Genomic DNA, 19,168 nt, shown 5'->3' with positions numbered 1-19,168 from the left:
ACATTTTGATGTGGATCTGGATCACTTTCTACTTTCCGTTGGGCTTTGCAAGGAATACTTGAGCATATTTGGTTGCTTCATTGAAGTTATGATATTTGCATGATGGTTTTCCTAAGATTAAGATGCCAGGCTTTTGGCAGCATCTGCTTTGCATCAAATGGAAACCTACTCAATTCACTTCGTTATACATCCTTGGTACAAATTTGTAATTTTGGCTCAAATAAATTTTTTTTATTTTTTTACATTTTTTTTTTTAAATCAAGAGTAAGGAAATTTGTGTTTGGTAATATATGTTGTACTATTGGAAAGCCTGTTTATTTCCCATAAATGAGGCCACATTTTAAGGACAATGCATTTGTGGGTTGAGCAGTAGAACTAAGTATGCGAAAAATGTGCCAAATCTTTTCTGCCAAGGCCAAAGAGCTTATTGTGCTGTTGATTCTTTTTTGGTGTCATTTACTGGCTTAAATGACTAGAATCTGAAAAACAGCACCTCAGCAGAGTTTTCACCTGGGTGATGAGGTCACTCAGTCCCCCCCCCCTACAGAAATGCCCAGCTTCGAGTCTGACCTATCGCCCCTGGCTGTGTGTCTTACACCGTGCTCTAGGAAGACTTTTGTGAGGTGTGTGAGGCTTGCTTTGTTATGGGCAAGTGACTACAGTGAATGTGAAGTGCACTACATCACCACAAAAATTGCGTGTTAGTGTTCGAGCTTTTTTTCATGGAGCCTGCTGAAAGGAGAAGTGTTTCTCCCGATATGGCAACACTTTGAGCCGATCTCTCTTAATAAAGTATTAGACATAATATGCCTAAAAATAATTAAATGTTATTACTATAATGTTCACAAGTCATTTTTATTTTCATTCCAAGGTGTATGCCAAGCAACTTGGGTACAACAACAACAAACCTCATCTACAGGTATCATCTAGACAAGGGTGCATATATCCAAGCCCATAGAGGCTTGCTGGGGGTTACTTGTGCACCCCTGCTTCCATGTAAAGGGGTTTTCTTCAAAGCAGAAGTGGGTACCACCAAAAAAACAGATGGAGTTTTATGAAGGGCCAAGAGTGCCAAAATGAATGAACTAATCATTAAACACATCATTAAATAATTATTTACACGTTTTACAATTTAAACTGAAAATAAATGACTCATGTATTGCATGTATTAAATGAAAACATTTAAAACATGTAATTAATAAATATAAATGTATAATAACATCTTAATTGAATTGTAATAATTCATTGATATATTAATGAATGTATTTATTCATTCTCATTTTAGTCATTTAATTTATTATTTATTGGTGTATTTATTTAATCAATTTTTGTGGGCCTCCTGTGAGAGTCCAAACACAGTGGAATAAATATTATTTCTTAATAAAAAATGAATAAAGTCACCATTGCCCCAGTATTTATGAGCACAATGACTCCTGTCTTTTGAAAACACTGCAACATTTTTAATGTAAGCATTTCATGTCCGATTATATTTATTTAAACGTTGACTGAAATCATACTGACAGGGTTTTTGACTTCTATAACCATTGCCCACACATTAGTCAGTATGATTAAGTGATGAATAAATAAGTGAATAAAATTCAATTAAGGTGTGGTTTTTCTTGGCTTTGATGATGTTGTTTACTACAGTGATCCAAATTAATGTGTATTTCATTGACATGATTCATACATTACTGTAGATGGGTGTTTTCTTTTAGTCATTTCCTTTTAGCTTGTTGTGTCATGCTATTGTCGCCCTAAAAACACTTCCACAGTTTATTGTGGAGGTTTTTCCTCACTTTTGTCCCAGGCCATAAATATTCACCCTCGCTTTCTTTATTTCCATTGTGTTGTATTCAAGTTTCAATGTTTGTTTTGTGGGTGTTTGAAGAGTTTTTCTATTTGTTGGTATTTTCTTCAGGTGAAGTGCATTTGACCTCTAAGGGCCACCGTAGACTCAGGACCTTCTTGCTGTGAGGCAACAATGCTAATCACACTGTGCTGCCTACAATATAAACAAAACATAAAATAATCAGGATCACAACACTAAAATGTTTTATTTTTAAACTACATTTAAAAGTTTCAGTTGTGCTCAGGTTTGTGAGTTATGTTGTAAACAAATACTTGTGAAGTCTTCAAAAGTATTTTTCATAGCTGTTAGAAACAACAGGTATTGGTTGCATTTCTCCCTCCGTCCTTCTAGTGGCGCTGTGGCAAGAAAAAAACATTTAGCGCTCACAGGCTTTCCTCTCTTTAGGGAAGCGTCCTTCACTGCTTCTTCTCTCGGTTCCCATTGGCCAACTTCATCACGCTTCCTCATACGTAACAGCGTGCAGCGGTTTCCAGCTTGGTTTACGGATGCAACGGAGGCTCCTTGGTACTCAGACGGTAAACTGACGGAAGCGTTTTGCTGTGTCCGACTGGTCAGCGAGGCAGCAAACTGTAAACATTCACCCTGTCAGAGATGGCTCAGTGCTTCGAGACTGCCACCGTTAGCTCCGATGTTAATGGCGAGCCGAAGAAGGAGAGGAAAGTAGCTGTCATCACCGGCATCACCGGGCAGGTAACGTCACTGAAGTACTATTGGGCAGCTATCTGCACTGTAGGATGGCATGGACAAACCCCAGTTTATAAAACCATCTTTCCAATGGCGCACTTTAATTGGTCGCTGCTGGTGAAAGGGTCAATACCTCCTTGTTCGTGGTTAATTTTGAGAGAAAACGTGTGGTTAAAGCTGCCGGTGTCACTTACACCTGCCAGGAGCTAATTCACCATCCCATTCAAATGTGCTCTTTGTGTATTTTGCATATGATTGTTAACACGTGCCAATTTATGTCGCACTGAAATTCTCCCAGAAAGCGAATTACTTTTGCTTGTCATTCATGCCTTAAGGGAAAATAACTTCTGCTCTTTCTATTCAGTTGTCTTTGTACTATACTTCCAAGTTTTCAAGATGTCGTCAGAGTACACGTTTTTGGCTCTGTGAGTTCACACCCAGCCAGTGACAGTGCGCTGGTATCAGATAAAGTGAGTCGAACAGGTAGTTCAGGTGTAACTCGTCATGCTTTCTGGTTTGTCAGCTTTCCAACCTGTTCTGGTCACAGACAATGTGGTGATGTGAACATTTAAATGAAAAATTACAAACCATGAATGTTTAGGTGTCTCTGTGTAGAAGTAACCTTAATTTTAAAGTCTTTAAACCATCAGCTGAGATGAAAAAAAAAAAAAAAAGTAAACAGAAAAGTTGCCTAAGACTTGAAAGTAGCCACCAGCAATCCTGCAAACCATGCTACACAGTAACCCGTATGTACAAGTTTATGATTACAACACAATAAACAGTATAATACAATACAATACAGTACAATAAACGTTTCTGTAAACAGAGCTTAAAGAACTGAAAGAACTGTTTCCAGAGAGCAGACCGTGAATGGCAGAGTGAATGACACACAGGAAACCATAACCAAAGGCAGTGTTGACACTACTCTAGAAACACAAATCATCGTGCCACATCATCAATGTGTAGACTAGTCTGGACGAAATTGTCAATTACTATAAATTATTTCCATTACTGGTCAGCTGCAAATCCTCTGAACTTACCACTGTTTAATTATACAACATCCTGGAAAGATAAGCTCAGGGTTGCAACAGCCCATTAAACAGGTTCTTTACTGTGGAAGCCGGATGTTTCCTATTCTCAGAGTGATACAAATCTATCAGTTTAACTGTCAGCATTGATTAAAGTTGAAGCACATTTGCTCTTTTTGTACAAAGCAATGTCACCATGACACAGCTTCACACATGCAGGTGTTGAGCTGTGATGATAACCAGCTAACTCACGCATGTTTCCTAATTAACTAATAGGGAAATTATGGTGGTTCGGCCAGCAGTGGAAGCACACATAGGCAGTCAATACGTCTGTATACATAAATGAATAAATAAAAGTGGACCAAATATTGTCACATGGTTTGTAGTGACGCATTTACTTGGAGTTAACTTGAATCTTTCCACTGCGTGAACAACAGTTGTTTTGTCAACTATTCAGAAGGTTGGTAGTTTGATCCCCAGCTCCTGTATCTGTACGTTGAAGCGCCCTGCGCAAGACACAACCCTAATGGGATTTTTCAAATGATTAGCTCCCGGGACAAACTGACAAATTTTGGCAATTGTGTCCACTTTTAAAAGGTTTTGTTGACTGTTATTAATGGATACTAATTAAAAATACTAAGCGAGATCATGCTGTATAGAGAGGAAAAGTGTTCATACCAAATCACGACTTTCAAGCTTATTAGATTTGTGCAAACTCTGTTTTAGTACTGTTTGTTTTTTATATAGTGTATTTACATATTTGTTTGGATTTGTGTTGTTAAGTCTGAAAATGTGAAGAGCTGCAGTCTTGCACCTGATTTATCCTACCAGTGGGAAAATTACGCTGTAGCCCAACGTAGACAGTGAGCCATTTATTTTGTATGCCCCTTATTTTAGCATAACTAATACCACAATTTAACCAAAGTTCATTTTTAATGTTTCAATGATGGTTTCCTTTTTTTTTTTTACATGAAATTATTTAGATGTTAAGTATTGTGTTGTTTGCTGTAATCAATTTTGGCAGTTTATTAGTAAAATGTAAAATGATTACAAAGTAACAACTTAAGTATTTGCATCATTTGCACACTTTTTATAAATCCCTGCATTTGTTTGCCATTTTCTTAGAAAAATATTAAGGAATGGGGGATGGCTCCAGATGGTTGCACAGTACTTCACATTTATTGTTAAGTTTTTCTTACAGGGATAACGAAATAAAGATGGTGCACACCATTGGACTCTGTATGAGGATAAAGCAAATACCTACATGGAAGGAAGGACGTAGTGTTTTCTTAGTTTTCCGCTAGTTGATTATTGTGAGAACAGGTCAACATCAAGCGACAGCGAGCTGGTCCTGATGTTATAGTGTTATTTTGCTATTTGTGTATTCAGTACCAGTGCGTGTTTTGTGTTACAGCGCGCTTGTTTCCAAATGCAGTGGCTGGAATTGGTCAGATCTGTTTGCATTGTGCTGAGATGCTGATGGCGATGTCACACTAGCAGTTTCAAGTGTTAGCCTCTTTAGCCAACCAGCATTCTAGATGCAAAGAGTGTCTAACATACAGCATCACTGGATTAGTTTAGTATAAAGAACAGCTCCTGTTTTCTGACTGTACTGAAGATCATACAGATGGAATTTGTTAGTACTCTGGTATAAAGCGCATAGACTGTAAAGTTATTGCCTGCAGATAAAAGGAATACAGATGTAATCTGGGAATTTTATTTTTTTAACAATACAGCACTCTTGGATTTTTAACTACTATTTCCAAGATATTCTAATGTAGTCAATTTAATATTAAAGGAAACGGAATTTGTGTCAAACTTTCAACATTTTCATATGTATTATAAATGTTATATCGATATGACACGAGAAGATTTTTTTTACGTCCCACTCTTCCATGTATTTGTTTTGCGTTATCTAAAGAAGTGGAAATAATATAACCTGTCCATGACTTAGATGTCAGTGTGTGTGTGTATGTCATATGTAGCGTACAGATAGAGGAATTTCTGTTGCCATGTGATGATTTGCACTGAAACAAACTTAAGCAGAAACCTGAGAAATATTTCATGGTAGGGAATAAAAGTAGTCCGTTGACCTTTAGCAGAATCCAGCCCTGGAGAGACAACTTTCAGCGGCCTTGGAAAGTCATTTTCAACATCTCACATTCCTTTAACAAGCAAAGGTCCATCTCCCCTCACCCTCTTTAACAGGAAAAAAGAAAAACAGTGTTAATTCATTTTTATTTCACCAGTCATGGCTTTACTGTTACTGACTACTGAGCGCCTATGCAGGAGGCAAGCAGGCAGGCATCTGGATACACCATCTCAGAAGTCACTTGTCGGGCCACTGGGGTCACTGCGATGCTGTAAATCAGTTGGCTAACTACTGTTCATAAATTTCAGGGCAACACGCTGCTTGGTCTGAATACTTTTGACTGCTGTCTTGGTGTGAAGTATTGGGTTGAGAGAGTGTGAGGTATGGGAGACCACCTGAGTGCCAAGGCAAAGCTGTGGAGCTGGGCAGGGGTTCTGCTTGATAGTGTGGTTTTTTTATTAGCTGGGGTTACAAAGAGGACAGGTTCACCCTCTCTGTTCCACAGTAAAACTTTACTTTGGCTTTGAGACCAGCACTTCTTTCTTCAACCCCTCTGGTTGGGAAAACAGCACTACATTGCAGTATGACCCCGCAAGCTTTTTGATGTTCAACCTACAGGCCTCTTTTCTTCATCCTTTGTTGGCGTTTTATACTCTCTCATTCCTCCCTTGCCTCCTTCCCTAGACTCCACTGTTAGCAACACTGGATAGAGTGTTTGCGTGTGCCAGTAATAATAATCATAAAGCTAAGAATCCGTGCACACATCTCCACTGTTGCTCATAACTGCTGCTGATGGCTCCTTAAAGGCCGAGTCCTCCTCTGAATGAAGTCTGTCAGCTTCTATTTATTCAGGAAAAGAGATGTAGGCTAAGTCCAGCTGCAGTTAGTTGTAAAAAGTAAAAAGCATAGGTGCATCTACTACAAATTCTCACGAGTTCTCAATGTCAGAGGTCAAGTTTTCCAAAAATCCTGCGAATGCGATAACCGGAGAATGAGGCGACGTAGGCTTTTGAAATTGATACCACAGGTGTAGCTACAGCCTCTGTTCCACTAGTACCCACTCGGCTCAGCTCAGCTCGACTCTACTCATTTTTGGTCTTTTCCCCTTACAATAGAGTAGCGCCTAATGTGCGTGGGGTTGTTATAGCAATGCGTCTGAAAGTCCTGAGATGATGTCATTTACATGCGACATAAACACAGCTCAACAATGGAGGATGTCAAGGCAATGGTATACCTGCTGCTTGGTCTACAGCTTAACTCGGGGTCCTCAGTGTTGGTTTTTGCGTCACCGTTTCCCTGATTGCTGGGTTTCAAAAATTCTAGCTTTAACCTTTGTGAAGGAGTTCCTCTCATTACTCGTCGAGTGACACCATTGACCGGCATGCAGCGCGACATCACATTTTCTGATTGACTCAGCTGTACTTGGAGTACCAGTACCAAGTACTACTGCTTAATGGAAAGCCCTGAAAGTCGATTCGAAGAAAAATGCTTTGCTAAAAATCTCGGATGAGTTTGAAGGTCAAAGGTTGGACAAGATCAGTTTATTTTTTTAAAATTAACTAGGATGTTCACGTTGATACCACAGGTACATCTACGTCTATCTAGCTGCCAGCTAGCAGCTAACAGTTAGCAGTTATTCAGTGAGCCTTACTTCTAAGTAGAAGGCAGGTATATTGTATATTTTGCAGCTCTGCATCATTATCCCTTTGAACACGAGGACATTTTGGCTCTCTGATGAGCCTTGTGATATATTAACCGTCATGCCACTATTTCATTTCAAGTTTCATTGGCATGTTAGAGGGACTGCACAGCACATACTTTAGTTTTTGGATACAGCTTGTGTCCTGAGGGCTAGAAGAGTTAAGTGACCTCAGTTATAGTATGGGCATGGAAAGTCCTTGTTTCTAATGTAACTGTATACACATACCACATGCTTCCAGCTGAAAGTCCAACCGCTAATTAGTGTGCAAGAAATGTGAAACTGCATGTAAGTGCACACAAACATACTCCTGTATGTGGTATGTTAGTACTTAACACACACTGGTAAAATAAATCAGTCTGAAATGACTTGTCAGGTCAGGTGGTCAAACACGGCCTGCTGTGGTTTTCTTTTTCAAAAATAGAAAAGTGGCTGCGAGGGTGTCCTAAATATGTGCAAGAGCAGGGAAACAAACTGAGTGACAGAAAATTAAAAGGGACAGTTTTGACAGTTAACTGAAAATCTTAAACTCACTTAAACATAAGGTTTGCATAAGGTTTTTTTTCTGTTTTTAGCTATTCTGCAGTATATTTAGATTTAAGTCACACAAAAAAGACTTTTTGACTTTAGTCTTTGATATTTTACTGTTCTAAATTAAAAATAATGTCTGCAGATATTATGGCAGTAGGTCTTTGCGCAGCTTCTTAATTGCTTCTGCGAGTGCTGTTCACTCATTATTTCAGTGATATGCCTGAATGGTCCTAAAGTAGAGGAAAGAGATTCAGGCTGCTCTTCACGTAGCACACCGAATGTTCCTACTTAATGCAGTGTGTGAGTCTGTGTGTGCACAGGGTTTTGTGTATTGTGGTCTGTGATTACAGCTTCATTATACCATATCAGGCCTAATTGCAGACTAGTGGCGTGCTTGGCAGCTTCTGCCTGTGGTCTAAAGAAAACACATTACAGTGATTCATTTGTAGCTTATGCACAATGACAAATAAATCCATGTATGGCCTCTGTGTTTACATAAATCATGTCGGTAAGCACACAGGCTAAGCCCTTAAAATTTCAGACTGGGAATCAAAATGTTTTCCATTTGGGCTTTTTCTGCCTAATGTTGGACAGGTGATATCAACTTACTTTGGTATTTTAGGTCACAGAGCTGACCCAGTGAAACAACTGGATACAAAATTTCACTTCACCAGCAGGGGGTACCAAACTCACAGTGTTCGTGTTTGTCCAAAAACATCAGGCTCTTTAGTTAAAGCCATGAGCATGACTGTGTTGTTCTAAGTAATGCTTGAAGACATCAGAAGAACTGTTTGGTCAAAACCAGGTTAGAAAAACCTTGGATTTTTTAACTGGGTTTAAATCACTGGATGATATATATATATACGCATACATATATATATACGCATACATATATATATATACACACATATATATACATATATATATATACACACATATATATATATATAGATAGATAGATATATATAGATATATATATAGATATATATAGATATATATATATAGATATAGATATATATATATCTATATCTATATATCTATATATATATATCTATCTATATCTATATATATATATATATCTATATATATCTCTATATATATCTCTATATAGAGATATATATATAGATATATAGAGAGATATATAATTTGTTTTGTTTTTTTGACTTGTAATTTTTATTGGATGCCTTAAACCTGTTCAAAACAGTGCCTCTGTTTTTGCCCCTTCTACACATTTAGTTCATAATGTATTTTTAATGTGTATTACAGTGTAAATAACACTTTCAGGCTGTTTATAAGTGTGAAACAGTTCACAGTATCATAATAAATGCATTTTATTTTTTAATACTTTCATTTCACCTCATTCTTCATTTTGAACTGTATATTGTGACTCAAATCAGAAGTTTAATCCTAAAATTTTGGGTTTTAATATTTGTGTGTGCAAATTAATGTTTTATTCTTTAATGCTTAAGTAGCAAAGCTATCTAAAGTCTAATCTGAGTTACTTGGATTCAAATTTATGTTGCTACTTTACTTTAGTGTCTGAGGGAAATACAGTCCCGTACGTCTCTGCACTACAGAAGGAGCACATCATGTTTTTAAGTGTATTTAAAGTGAAAAAGCAAAAACTGAATTACTTTCCTCTAATCTTAGACTCATGTACGCACACATCAGGCCTCTTAATGAAACCACACGATGATGATCTGTTAACAATCGTAATATTAATGCTGATTGGGGATAATGATAGCACTCATGCTACATTTTAAACACATGGATGGATTCAGCCGTTAAGCATTGACATTTGCTTTTTTCCTGATCTTTTTATCACTGAATGTATTTTGCCTTAATCTTTGTTTTGCGTTATTTTCCATTACGTTCACTGACATTTCATTAGGATAGAATTTTAAGTGTATGGATTTCCAGTGAATCTAGATAAAAGGTTCAGTTAAAAAAAAAAAAAGAACAAAGAACGCATAAAAATGATTGTTACTATTATTATTGTATCACGTAATTATGCACAGTATTTGTGTAATACTAATATGCTGAACATGCCCTTATGTTATTTGATTTACTACTTGCAGCATCTTTGCTTACACCAAATATCTCCACGGGTATGCATATATACAATATGCATTTACACATAAATAAACATTTGTCACATTGTTGGACTAAACTGTACTTCGAAGATTTAACCAGGTGGAGATTTAAACTTCAAAGTCTGTTTGGCATTAAATTGCAAATGAAAAGTCCTGAGGTAACACCACCCTGTCAGGTGATTAATACGGTGGTCACACCTGTGCATGTGTTGACATTTGTGCTCCTCCTGCAGAATTACTTACTCCAGATACTCATTGAGATTCTGAGGTCAGACTCAGAATTAGCTTTCAGATGTGAGACAGTCACTGTCCTGTGCTTGGCTTAACCTTCGCACGCCTGTCACTGAGCAGCACCTTTGTAATACAATACACGCACTATAGCTTTGGAGAAGAGTGATCATATTGTGTCATAGGTGTAAATGAATCTTTGTGGTGTGGCATTGACCTGGCAGGTGAACGTGCGTGTGCTTGCCCCCCTCGCTCGCAGCAAGCGCCAGGCTCCCCATAACAGGAAACGGCGAGGTGAGGCCAGGGTTTATGGGCTAATATGGCCTCAAAGGAGTCTCTTGTTTTGAAACAGAGCTGTAGCTCTTCAGACTTGTTTTCCATATTGGTCTGGCATGGAACGCATTGACCCTGGCACACGGGCAGGAAAACATGACACCGGCCGGAGCTTTGAACGCCGTGGGGACGGGCGAGGGGCTGCCAGCGTCCGTGCCCGTCTCCCACTCGGATTTAGCCAGAAACAGGTTGGGCATCAGTGCCAACTTACTGCCAGGTTGCTCAACCTGCAGATACTGGATCTCTAAAAAGGCATGTAGTGTAGTACAGAGGGCTGCAGCTATAATCTGTTAATTCATCATCTGGTCTATATGTCGAGCAAACCTTTGCAAAAAGCCACAATGTATTTATCTCACTGTGTTTGAAACACCAGTTTCACCAGTTTTTACTAATGAGGCGAAGAAATATTGTATAATTATTGATACAAACAAAATAGCTGTTGGTTTTAATTAACCTACAGCAGTTATTGGTGCAGTTATTATATGCCATCCTGCACCAGAATGGACATTACGTAATTGTGGTTTAAAAACCAAAAGGAACTAGCGAGGTGGACCTGACTGCAAAAAGAGAGCAACTTTTCAAGGTAACTCCACCCTAAAGCATACACTGCTTCATCCGCCTTTTTGACCGCAAAGGGGACCAAAATCAACAAAGGGTTGTATTCAGTAAGACGATACTACAGATTCAGCTTAACATTTGGGTTTGTCAACGGGAAAAAAAAAACATCGTTATAATTTTAATTTATAAAGTAATGTTTTGGATTATTTATTTGGTTGGGGCATTTGCCATTGCTGACATCCAGAAATCAGGCACGAGTGAGTGTAAGTGAGAAAACAAGCAGACTTTGAACTTAAATTCACCTTTTTTTTTCTGTCACATCCAGTATTTGTGCCATTATACTCTCTTCAGTGATCCGTCATCTCTCAGGTCTCTGTGTGTTTGCTTTTCACGCCGTCTTTTACTGTTCGCCACGTTTGCCTTGAGCTGTGGTCAAATTGCATTGTTTCACAAACTGGTTTGATATGAGACGACGCCTTCATCTGGTTTCACTGTGTAAAATCAGCCGTCAGAAACCCGGGGGTGTTTTTCGACTCTGATGTCACCTTTGAAAAGCACATAAACAAGGTCACCCAGGCTTACTACGACTAACTTAGATATGTTGCAAGAATCTGATCAATACTGTGACACTCGTACTGTCATTTATGCTTTTGTTTCCTCACGTTTAAATTATTGAAATGGTCTTTCTATGGGCGTCAGTCAGAAAGCATTAAAACGGCTTCAGATTGTTCAAAATGCTACAGCAAGTCTGATTACAAGAACCAAGAAAAAGGAACAGATTTAATGACTTTACACTGTTGTTGTTATAATTATAATTATAATTATTATTACTGTCACTTAAAAGTGCGTGTAGCCCGAGACACCACCATCCTGGTGCTGAGTGCAGGTTCCTGCATGCTCCCCAACCTCTAGTAGCCTTTCCTTCTGCGATCCTTTACCCCCACCTTCACCGTTTCCCCCAGACATGAGGAGGAAGCCTCAGGCTGGCATCTTGGCAGTGTGGCCATACGTGTGTGTGTGTGTGTGTGTGTGTGTGTATGCGTGTGAGGGGGATTGAGGGATGAATGCCATGACTGGGTCGGAATGTTCCACAGTGTTCCAGAACGTGTGGTCGGAAAATCTGAGCAAGGAAAAAGACATGGAGTAACATGGGTGAGGGGAACAAGACCTTATTGACAGTGATCGTGCTCTCACATCACCAGCACACGTACACAAACACACACACGTCTCAAAGTAGGTCCAGTGTGTGCCCAGCGATCCTGATCCATGTGGACGTCAAGCCTGATGATCCCAGGATCCAGTGTTAGCCAGTACTGAAGTATTTAATTTCAACACCATAGTAGAGGCTCTGGAATTTTTATTTTATTTATTTATTTATTACTTGACTGCTAATTTTATTTTTCTTCCCTCAACAACATACCACAAATTTAAATCCAAAGTTGACCTCAAGCTTAATTGTTACTTAATGTGTTAGCTTAGGTCACAGACACATTGCCAGAAATGTAACTCTTATCGGACTGAACAAGAGAAAATACTATTTTATTTATCATGCCACAAGAATGTATTTCTCTTTTTTTTCTCTAATAGATCACTTGTGTCCTTTAATCATATTCCTATATCCCCAGTTTTAGTTGGAGGATTGAATTTGAATCTCTTGAGTCTGTAGAGGGGGAAAAAAAAGGTGCTCTAACACGTCAAACATGTTCTCATCCTGTAATCATTTAAACTTGGTGATAAAATTAATTCAGCCGAAATGGGCGGTGAATGTTTTATCGTGTTTTGGTTGTGTTGCTGTGATTTGTTGTGTATGTGTGAATCACACTCTTTGTCTTTGCAGTGTTATTTGACAGGTCTTAACTGGTGTTGTCTTGTGCTTTTTCAGGATGGTTCCTACCTGGCGGAGTTCCTGCTCGCTAAAGGCTATGAGGTGAGGGGGAAAAAAAAAAAAAATCCCCTCTGTACACATATACACGCACGCACGCACGCACGCACACACACATACACAGATGCATATATGTACGCAGACACTCGCGAATGCCAACATACACACAGAACGACATTCCCCTTGATAAGCTGCACCCAGCCGCAGTCTGTGGGTATTCCTGAGGGAGTGTGACGTATCTTGACAGTCAGCTACTTACACTGGCTGACTCACACCTCACCCTGATAAGGCCCCTGGTGCTGCATGAGCTTTTTAACCCCTGTCCTTTTACCCCAGGTCAAACCATTAACAGGGAAATGGTTGTTATTAGACAGCCATACGAGTGAGGTCACTAGCTTTCACCTGCTGTTCAGTGTGCTCAGGAACACGCAAAGTCAACAGTCTGTCAGTGAACTCAGAGGCTAACAATGGTTTCTTTTTCTTTCTTTCTTTTTAAGTTGTTTAAAGTTGTGTGTGGGAGGCAGTAATATGTGTCTGTGTTGCTGGGTGAGATTGGATAGAGAGATTGGTGAGACAGGATAGAGAAATAATGTTATTCTCATAGAGAAAAAGTAGCAAAAACTAGAGTAATATTACCTTTGTGGCCCAACAAGACAAGAAGAAGCACTGGAAGTTAAGAAACTGGTTGTATTGCTCCCTGGTCTCTTGCTAAACTTCAGTTTTCCACTGGCAGTGCTTTGAGCTGTGCCCAAAGTGGGAAGAGGACGCTGGCTTATTGCAGATCTAGAAAAGGAGCAGGCTTATGCTGAGACTTTTCCATAGTGGCCAAACTAATACTGGTGTAATCTAAACAAAACCTTTGCATCTCATGTAATCAGAAGTTATTGGTTTCTCTGTGCAGTCCATTGCCCAGAGACCTTGAAGCATATGTGAACTGCATTCAGGTAAAGAGTTTATGTGGAGAGCAAAGAGTGAAGGCATATGCTGTAATCTGCATTTGTAATGTAGTCGTGGCTACAGAAGGTACGTTAACATGCATATTTCAGGAGTTTTCATTACATCTCCTGACAGTCACAGCATGACTTCACTTCCCCTCTGATGTGCAGGAGAAACACCTAGCTTCATCTAAGACTCTCTGGTCAGCTCTGCCATCTGCTGCTTGCCTCACAGACATCAGACAGGAAAAGTAGACGCAGGCTTCAGGTTGGGGATGCTGATGTGGAAGGGTTGGAGGTGCTGTGAGGAGTGGCATTAAAGAGGAGTGCACGGGCAGGCAGGAAGTGCACAGTGAATAAAGGAAGTGAGGTCAGGGAACAGCGTCCCACTAATGGACTCCCCTTGGATCAGGTCCTGTTATCTTCCCTGAGCAGACCTTCCTCATGCATTCCCTCTAAGAATGTGGAGTACAGATCACAGATCACAGGCAGCGAGAGAACAAAAAAAAATGTTGAGGTGGAGCCATTAAACATAATGCTATTATATCGACATATGCAGTGAAACAGATTGCACCAGTTCCAGTGATCTGTCAAAGATAAGAGCCAGTTTCCTTATTATTAGACTTTGACTACTGGAACTTAGATGTAGCAGTAGAGAAATAGCTGGGAGACGTTAAAACACTTTTTCAGCAAATTGTAAATTACAGGCAAGTCCAGTCTGTTTTGACTCTTTCTACCAGCGGGCATCCAGCAAAGATTGCACCGACAGGTCAGTGTTTAGTTCTAACAAATGTAAAAAGAAACCAAAGGCAACAGCAAGTCACAAAGAAATCTGCAAAAATCTGTGATGCTTAGCGGAGGGGCCATCATGATTTGTAAGGGTGTGGATGCCTATGGGTCACTGAGAGATTAAAGAAATGAAAATGATATCCAGGCATTTTTACAGAAGAACTTTATGGCAGCAGTGAGCCAGGTGAAATGTAGGACTGATGCAGGAAGGCAATGACCCAGCGCACACACGGACAGAATGACTGAAAATGAAAATCCCAGAAATACAAATGAACTGGATCTCTTTTGTTTGTAGAAGGAATGTACCAAAATTCCTCCTCATTGTTTTGGAAGTCTCACAAGCAGCTAGAGGAAGTGTCTGATGGAGGTTGTTGCAGCTAAAGGAAGTTCTAAGAACTCCTAAATTTAACTCTTTCCCCCATAGAGACGATATTTGATGACCTCCCCAGTACCCTTAATGAGTTTTGACACCTCAGTGTATATAATTAAAGATGTAGTTTGACTATATAGGCAGAGTTCACCTCTTGCTGACTTCTGCTGAACACACAGTCGTTTTACTGTAAGAGCAGGCCTGCGATATGGCAGAAACCACTTTTTTTCAGCTGTGTAATTACTCAATGAAAACTAAATAAAATAATAATAAAAATAATTCTATTAGTGTGTTATTAGTTTAGTACGATTTGTTTGCCCTAATTAAAACTTGATTGGAGTAATCGTTGCAGAAATCCTGTAAGCAAACTTTGTTTAAACTGCAGCATGCCTCAGAATATGTTTTGTCTGTGTTTACCCATGTTAAAATCGTAATAACAATGACAAATTAACTGACATGAATGGTGTAAATTTTAGTTTAATTTTTTTGTGTGTGTGTTATGTTTTAAGATAGTAGATTCTTTTAAAAATGTAACAATTCTTCTTCCCCCTTTTTCTCTCAGGTTCATGGTATTTTGCGGCGTTCCAGCTCCTTCAACACAGGTCGCATTGAGCATCTTTACCAGAATCCACAGACGCATACCGAGGGCAGTAAGTATCTCATTTATTTACGGAGGAAAAAGAGTTTATTTAACCAAATAAAAATATCAGCTGATATTTCCTATTATCCAATCTGTCAGTACTGCCATTCATAGCAGCTGATGCATTTAAAAGGTAAAGACAAGAGGGGAGAAACACCCTTTCCTTTATGTGTGATGATGTTGCGCAGTTTGTCCACCAGAAGGCAATCTGTAACTTACCTGTTGGAAACACACCTGTTTGGAAAGCTACAAACACAACTAGAGAGCATAAAGAAGTGAATAAATGTATAAAAAATGTCAGGGAAATCTGTTTATGATATGTGTGTCTGAAACGAGAAAATAATAATGGCAGATATTTTGGAATTTTGACTTTTTAAATTCAATTCAATTTTATGTATATAGCGCCAAATTACAACTCTCCCCAAGGTGCTTTTTATTAAGCAAGTGCTTGACAGTGGGGACAGTGGGAAGAAACAGGAAGAAATATCCGTCAGAACCAGGCTCAGAGAGTGACAGCCATCTGCTATGACCGGTTGAGGATGAGGGAAAGGAGAAACACAACCATTTTTTTGTTGTTGTTTTGGTCTTGATCCCGATATTAGGACGTAGGCTACATTCACACTGCAGGTCTTAATGCTCAATTCTGATTTTTTTGATCAAATTTGATTTTTTTTGTCTGGTTGTTCACACTACAAATAAAACATGACAGCAAACGCGCTCTAGTGTGAACCGTTCACGGCCCTCAAAGCGGCCAACATGCGCAAAAGAAGACGTCACACACAACGCGCTCTGTTTAGACCCAGACCAAACAGTATTGTTTGACTGATGCCCTTAATATAAAGACTTGTTTCGGACTTTACGTTTCCCAATTTTGCTTTAAGTTGTAAAGTTATTTTGTTATTTACATATGGCCTAATAATTATCCTTATTGCTGTTTTAGAGAGGAGCGGTGCTTCAAATGATAGTTGCAGATTTCTGTCAGAATCTGCAGATTATACAGTACAAATAAAATGTTCATGTTTCTCCAACGCTGTCCTCCCAACAGTTTCACTGTCATCTACACTGGATGGCCAGGATGCGTTCACGATGTCTTCTCAGGCGCTTCTCCGGCGCTGATAATTGGCGTCTGTCTTGTGTCAGTGACGTAAAAGACGGATTTAATGCGACATGACCGTTCAAACAGCAGTCGCTTTCTAAAACATCAGATATGTATCGGATTCAGTACCACATACGAAAGTGACCTAGGTCGGATTTGAAAATATCGGATTTGTGCCGTTCAAACTGTCATACCGTGATCGGATATGGGTCGCATGGGGTCAAAAAAGTCGGATTTGATGCGCTTTCGCCTGCAGTGTGAACGTAGCCTTAGACTTCCATCAGGTCATCAGGAGTGAATACATGAAGGAGCAACAAGTGTGATTTTTTTTTTTTTTTTTTTTTTTTTGTGTCTTTTGGTGTTGAGATAACAAAATGTGTTTTGCTGTCCCACTCTCTATCAGACTTGAAGTTGCATTATGGTGACCTGACTGACAGCACATGTCTGGTGAAGATCATAAACCAGGTGAAGCCTACAGAGATCTACAACCTGGGTGCTCAGAGTCACGTCAAGGTAGTGTGATCCCAAAGCCACAACACTCGCGATTCTTTAGTTTGTGCAGTGTACTTTCAAATCCCATATTAACACACTACGGTATTTGAAAAGCTACTTTCAGCTGTTCCTTTGTCACTGTGGATCACTGCTGTATGTTTTAAATTGCTTATACAACCCCAAAGAGGATTTGTGACTCGGACTGGAATTGAACCAGTAACCTTTTGCTTACCAAGCAAATGTGTAAAAAATACTACACTATGGAGCCTCACAGTAATGCTGCATACTACATCATTTGTATTTAATACATCAAAATGATAAGTGAGAGTTAGTAGCGTGTTACCCAGTGGTACTACATGTGTGTACTATGTACTACTACTATAAGCAGTGGCTACATATTTCTACCAAAGTGCAATGCAGTGGTGACACAAATGAGGCATGGACTGGATCTTACTTAAAAAAAAAAAAGAAAGAAATATTCAAATCTATAGTTTCATTTTGATAACTGTCATTTTTAACATGTTAGTCTCTAGTAGTGTCATCTCAAACAAGATTGTTACCATGGTAACACACAATCTCAGGAAGTCTGCAAAGATACCTAGTCCTGTTTTATTTACACAAAAGTATCCTGAACAAAGGGAACCATAGTGAGTAGGTAGTACGCAGTTGTGGGATTTTGGATGGAGTGTAAGAGTGTTTTTCCTATAAACATTCTTCATCGTCTTCCCATTCCCTGGAACGACTGCTCATGGATTTGGTTTGAAGAAGGATACAGGAAAAAAACCTGATAAAGAGACTTGATAACAATGAATTTGCATTCCAGCAGCAGTCTAATGATGATGAACCTTGAAACCATGACGTTAGACCAGATAAGTACGAATAAAATTATTTCCAAAGTCGATCTGGTTTCTCTTTTGTGCCATTATAATAAAAGTTTTCCAGTGAAATCTGACAATGTTAGACTCTGGATTCTGGTTTCATTGGTTTGTAATCCTAACTAAAGTACAGATGCTTTATCATACGAAAAGAGTTTTGAGTTATAAAGATCACCAATATTATGGGTTACTGACAACTTTACTTACCTTTACTCCTTTACTTACTGACAAATTTGGCTTAGTATTTTCTGCGTAGTCTTGCTGACACGCAGATAAATGAATATCAGTGATGATACAGTCGACCCCTGTGTATTCGCGGATCAGTATTTGTGGATCTTTCTGTGGAACCGAACTCCAAATTATTCATGGAAAATGTGCTTATTCATGGATTTTTTTTTTCCCGTAGAGCATATCTAAAATATTCGCTAATTATTTTCACTTTTGTGACTAAATTTATTAATTTTCAAATATTAATGTAAAAACAGCAAAATTGCAATAAAAACTCTTTTTTTTTTCTTACATAATGTTCACCAAATGAGGCGCAAATTCTGGGTGTCGACTGTATTCCTTTTTCTTCTAATTACAAATCTTAATCTTGGATTTCATTAAAAGAGCTGAATTGGCTGGGTATGTTTAAAACTACAATAAAAATCCAATACTTGGCAATAAAACAGCCTATTTATTTGCCTGCAAACAAAAATCTGTTTGGACACTGGAGTTAAGTTCATGCTTTTAGCTCCTCACCAACCTGTAAGAAAAATACTTTGCTACTAGGAGGTCAACTTTCTCTGCCAGCAAGTTTCTAATTATGTCTGCTTGATGAAGGGCAGTTTGTTCCTAATCAGAGCTTGTCTGCAAAAAATGGTTTCATCCTTACAAGTAATCTTTTTAACACAGTCTAAATCTTAGACAAGTGCCGCTCACTAGTGACATTTTCAGGTTGATGTTTTTCAACTCTCAGCTCATGTTTTGT

The 19,168-nt window shown here is 38.8% G+C and overlaps 1 protein-coding gene across 1 annotated transcript in view; it reads left to right on the top strand.

Moving 5' to 3' along the window:
• Nucleotides 1–2,296: 2,296 nt before the first annotated feature.
• Nucleotides 2,297–19,168, top strand: part of gmds (GDP-mannose 4,6-dehydratase) — a 172,206-nt gene continuing 155,334 nt past the window's right edge. Inside the window, exons 1-4 of the mRNA XM_031732441.2 lie at nt 2,297–2,560; nt 12,999–13,043; nt 15,655–15,742; nt 17,232–17,341. Coding sequence (XP_031588301.1) covers nt 2,462–2,560; nt 12,999–13,043; nt 15,655–15,742; nt 17,232–17,341 — 342 coding nt within the window. The 5' untranslated portion in view covers nt 2,297–2,461. The remainder of the gene's footprint in view (nt 2,561–12,998; nt 13,044–15,654; nt 15,743–17,231; nt 17,342–19,168) is intronic.

This window comes from Oreochromis aureus, linkage group 17, assembly GCF_013358895.1.
Source record: "Oreochromis aureus strain Israel breed Guangdong linkage group 17, ZZ_aureus, whole genome shotgun sequence".
Classification (NCBI taxonomy): domain Eukaryota; kingdom Metazoa; phylum Chordata; class Actinopteri; order Cichliformes; family Cichlidae; genus Oreochromis; species Oreochromis aureus.
Note: the sequence above shows the minus strand (reverse complement) of the source record. Positions and strands in the feature narration are given on the sequence as shown.